At 46.3% G+C, this 5,000-nt stretch overlaps 1 protein-coding gene across 1 annotated transcript in view; it reads right to left on the minus strand.

The window, feature by feature from the left end:
• LOC101861764 (unconventional myosin-XV) overlaps positions 1–5,000 on the minus strand; it is a gene marked incomplete at its 5' end in the record, with an annotated part of 199,411 nt that overhangs the window by 63,053 nt on the left and 131,358 nt on the right. The window contains 4 exon segments of the mRNA XM_035972159.1: positions 109–348; positions 1,124–1,188; positions 2,629–2,776; positions 4,349–5,000. The exon segment at positions 4,349–5,000 is cut by the window's right edge and continues 78 nt beyond it. Coding sequence (XP_035828052.1) covers positions 109–348; positions 1,124–1,188; positions 2,629–2,776; positions 4,349–5,000 — 1,105 coding nt within the window.

Raw genomic sequence — 5,000 nt, forward strand, 5'->3', positions numbered from 1 at the left:
TCTCTCTCTCTCTCTCTCTCACACACACACTCGTACACACACACTCTCTCCCCCCCTCTCTCTCTCTCTTTCTCTCTCTCCCTCTCTCTCTCTCCCCCTCTGTCTCACCTGCTGGTGCAGCTGCACTTGCTGCAACTGCTGCCTCAAAACCTCCTGCTCAATAGACTGCTTCAGATATTTATTCTGCAGCTCCTGCTGTTGTAGAGCTGTTTTCAGCGCTGCTGTTTGGTGCTGCGATGCCTGGAGGGCTGCCTGCTGCTGCTGTTGCTGTTGCTGTAGATTGGCTTGCAGCAAGGCTTGCTGCTGCTGCTGCTGCTGCTGTTGCTGCTGTTGCTGACGCTGTTGGCTCTGAAGGAAATGAGAATAACGGAGGTTAAAAGATCTTGATTGTTCCAGGATTTCTCCTCTGTCTGACTGTCTGTCTGTCTGTCTGTCTGTCTGTCTGTGTGTGTGTCTGTCTGTGTGTCTGTCTGTCTGTCTGTGTGTCTGTGTGTCTGTCTGTGTGTCTGTCTGTGTTTCTGTGTGTCTGACTGTCTGTCTGTCTGTCTCCATTTACTCATTCCACACACACACACACACACACACACACACACACACACACACACACACACACACACACACACACACACACAAAATCCTGTATGTTTGTCTTCTCTTCCACCCCACCCCCTCAATTCATATTACCACCGTTACCACATGGCCCTGTGTAGTACAATCACTTCACAAACAAACAAAAATGGAGAAAATCGTTCCCCTTAAGCAAAAGCAAAGTCTAGTTTTAGTAAAAGTTTTACGGCACTTGCAACTCAAGTGCCGAAGATTAGAGGTGTTACAAGAGAGACCGTCCGGGGCACAAGGGCGTCCAGGTCTTTCCTGTGACGGGAAAAGGACAAAACTCTTCAACTTATTTTGTTTTAGTAAGGTTGTTTTTTTTTTAGTAAGAGTTTTACGGCACTTGCAACACAACAAGGTCAAATAAGTGCCGAAGGTTAGAGGTGTTACAAGAGAGTAACAAACATAAAAAAAGATGGAGGAGAGATAAGTACGATAGACGTTTGATAGGAAAGAAGAAGCAAACCGCACCAGAGTACCCGCCAACCACCCGCCAACCAGTTTCCCTCACCAGATAAGCCTGAAGAACAGCCTGTTGTTGAGCCATCTGCTGGGCTGCCACTTGTTGTAGTGGGTCTGGGGGAAAAACACACAGATAACATAAACATATTTTAGAAAATGTGTTAAAGTAGACGATTAACCCTATCTGTACGCCCTGGGGTCAGTTCGTAGCCCCGGGGTTGTATCCTTTATATTTTAGAATATTTCTAGTGGGAAGATCTCTTAGAAACTTTCAGTATTTCTTAAAAAATCATTTTGACAGACTGCTATGCAAAGCGTACGGATTGGATTAACGAGTAAATTTCCTCTTTTGGAAAGTGGTGGCACAGAGTTCCCCACGTCGTATAGATACGATAGTAAAACACGCCGTACGGATAGGGTTAAGAAACTAATTCTTTGCATCAAAATGTTGGGCATAATACATCTGAACAGTCAACCCGCGATTTACTTTATTGTTTTAGTAAGAGTTTGTTTGTTTAGTATAGGGTTTTACGGCGCTCGCAACTGCATAGGTCATATGAGCGCGCGGGACACACCTAATACTATTTCGTTGGTAGGAAATTTTGAATTTTGCCCGGGTGGCGGCCGAAGCCTACTCTTATCCATTTTAGACCACCAAGGGATCTTTAACGTGCGCAACTTGCACACGGGTCCTCCGAGATTTTTCGCCCTTGTCCGAGAAGGCTAGGTGTAGATCTTTCCTACCAGAAGATCAGGGGTGTGGCAGAAAGACAGCAGTTAGGAGGAGCCAAGGAGTAGCAGTAGAAAGGCTGCAGAAAGAGTCAGGAGCCCAGAGGAGCGGGGCAAAGGAGGTGAGGGGGTGGGGGCAGAAAGTGGAAATGAAAGCAGACAACAGAACATTGTTAGAGATCAGGAAAGGATGTGAAAGGAGACAATTTTAGAGAAGAAAATTTTTTCGGTCGCTACCCGGAATCGAACCCGGGACCTTTGAATGAGAGGCCAACACCTTAACCTCTAGGCCACGAGAGCCCCCCAGTAAGAGTTTTACGGTACTTGCAACACAATAACGTCATATAAAGGCCAAAGATAACAGATATTACAAAAGAACTAACAAACACAAGAAAGAAGGAGGAGAGATGAGATCAGGACGACAGACATTTGATAGGAAAGAAGAAGCAAGCCACACAAAAGCACCCACCAACCACCCACTCATCCTCAGAATTACAATTTCAACAAAATATTTCTTGAGTATAGGCAGCCGATACCACAGACTAAGAAACTGTAATTTAAACAATTTTTTTTTAAATGTCAAAATGTTGGGCGTAGTACATCTGAACAGTTGACCCACGATTAGTTCTATTGTTTTAGTAAGAGTTTTACAACGCTAGTAACACAATAAGGTCATATACTTGCTGAAGATAACAGGTCTTACAAGAGAGTAACAAACATAATACAGAAAGAAGAGAGATCAGGACGATAGATGTTTGATAGGAAAGAAGGAGCAAAACCACACCAGAGCACCCGCCAACCACCCACTCCACGATGTGCACCTACCTGTGTTAATGAGGCCCACGGTGGGGATGGTGGGCACGGTGGGAGCCCCCGTCAGGTTGAGGGGGGCGGGCACCACAGGGGTTTGAACCCCAACAGTCGGTGGCACGGCCATGCCACCCAGGTTAAAGCCAACAGGCTGAGTCAGCGGCTGCAACACAAGAGACCGAGAGTCAAGGTTTGGTTTTAGTAACAGTTTTTGCTGTACATGCAACACAGATAGGTTGTATAAATACTGAAAGAATGGTACACTAAAAGAATGGTATAGGTTTAATGTCCTTATCAACACTGTTAGGCTATTTAAGAGGTTGGACCTACGAGTTTAACGTCCCTCTCAGAAAGGACCGAGCCAAGTGGGACATTCGTGTAAAGTGTCTTTCTCAAGGAAACAACGTCAGACCGAACTAAGGCTCAAACCCCCGAACCCGCAATCTCATGATTACGAGTTTGACAGCCTACCCACTAGACCACCGACGTCACTCGTATAAATACCAAAGATTACATGGGTTTCGAGAGAGTAATATACAAAAAAAAAGAAAGAGGGGAGACAATGAGTTTGAGGGAAAAAAGCACAAGGACACAATAACAGTCAGTCATACAGTGCAGAGGAAGACAGAGAACAACACACACAGATGGTCTGAACAATACATAGAGGAACAAGGACGATAGATGTTTGACAGAAGAGAAGGAACAAACCCCTCCAGAGCACCCGCCAACCACCTACAGTCCCACCTGTAATGACAAAAAGCTATCAAACGATACCAATAACTCCACAAGCCTACATTTTGGGCACGTGGAGTTACTGATATCATCTGAAACATTATTCAGTACCCTTGCTTTCAAGTAAATAAATACCCATCTACCTAGAATAGAAGTCCAGATATTTGCGCTTCATGAAGAAGGTGGGGAAGCCTGGTTTAGTGGTTAAATTAATGACAAAATGGCTACCAAAGTTTGGTAAGTAGAGGAAAAATGACAATAGTAAGGATTAGGAAAGAAAAAGCAGCAGTTCCCTGTTGTAGATCAGGCACAGTTATGAACGAGACATGAATCAGCCCATTTACAATTCTACTGTGCTTGAACGAGAAATGCCCCCCCCCCTTTGGGAATGGCCTAAAGACACTACAGTCAGTGGCACTGCCCGGGGGGCGTTCCCTCTGACTGCTTTAACCAATGCACTTTACAAGACATCATAAGATAAAGGCTTAAATAAACTAAAGAGAGTTCCTCCTCACCTGCGCTCTTGCAACCCCGGGATACCTTTCCCTCTGTCTGCTTCAATCAAGTAAGTAAGTACGTTTATTCAGTGTTTAAGGCCACTGGCCCACATCACATCACATAAAACACTCATTTGATAAGTAAAGTTTCCATAATGAATAAGTACAGGTTGTGCTCATATCTCTTATCATGCGTCAAACATTGTATATTTCTGTCACTGGGCTGAGTCAACCTGGGAGGGATTAACAATTTCCTTTCATGGACAAAGTGTGAACAATAGAAAATAAAGTAAAATTAATCTTCAATTTCATGAGAGTTACACCTCTCACATAAGCACTTTACAAGACAACATAATATAAAGGCTTAACTAAAGTAAAGACAGTTCCCCCTCACCTGCGGCTGCTGTAGCCCCGGGACACCTTTCCCTCTGTGTGCCTCAACCAATGCACTTTACAAGACAACATAATATAAAGGCTTAACTAAAGTAAAGACAGTTCCCCCTCACCTGCGGCTGCTGCAGCCCCGGGACACCTTTCCCTCCACCCTTGATCCGACCCCCGAGCCGCTGCCCGTCTTGCTCTACGTGGTCGTTGAGGGCGTTGTTGAAGATGTCTTCTACGAGGTGAGACCAGTCCGTGTGGTCAGAGGTCACCGACATGGCCTCATCCCGCATGTTGTTGTGTTTGCGTCGGATGTGGTCAGGGACACCCGCCGACTTCCCGCGGCCCGGGTTGTTCTTCTTGTTGTACCGGTGGTTCAGCTTGCTCTGAGACAGATCTGTGGCGTCAATAACTTTGACCTCGCCGTTGGGGAAGTACCTTCCGTTGAGTTTGTTCTTCGACAGATCGGTGTAACTACCCTCCCCGTTTTCTTCCTCATCTTCTTCGATGGTCGTGATATGTCCGTTCGCGATTCCGTTAGGAACGTGTCCGTTGGCTAGCGGGGGACCCGGTGCCCGAGATCGTTTTGTGTAGCGCATGTTCATCTTGCTCTGCTCCGAGAGTCCGGCCGGGAGGATCTCTGTCGGTCGCTGGTTCAGCACACTGGTGGTGGAGAAGCCTAGCTCGTCCTCCTGGTTGCCGTTGGTTACCACCCGCTTGCTGGAGGTGACTCGGTGCTGAGAGCTGCTCTGCTGGGAGGAGGCTGTTGCCGTGGTG

Source organism: Aplysia californica, unplaced genomic scaffold, assembly GCF_000002075.1.
Source record: "Aplysia californica isolate F4 #8 unplaced genomic scaffold, AplCal3.0 scaffold00596, whole genome shotgun sequence".
NCBI lineage: Eukaryota > Metazoa > Mollusca > Gastropoda > Aplysiida > Aplysiidae > Aplysia > Aplysia californica.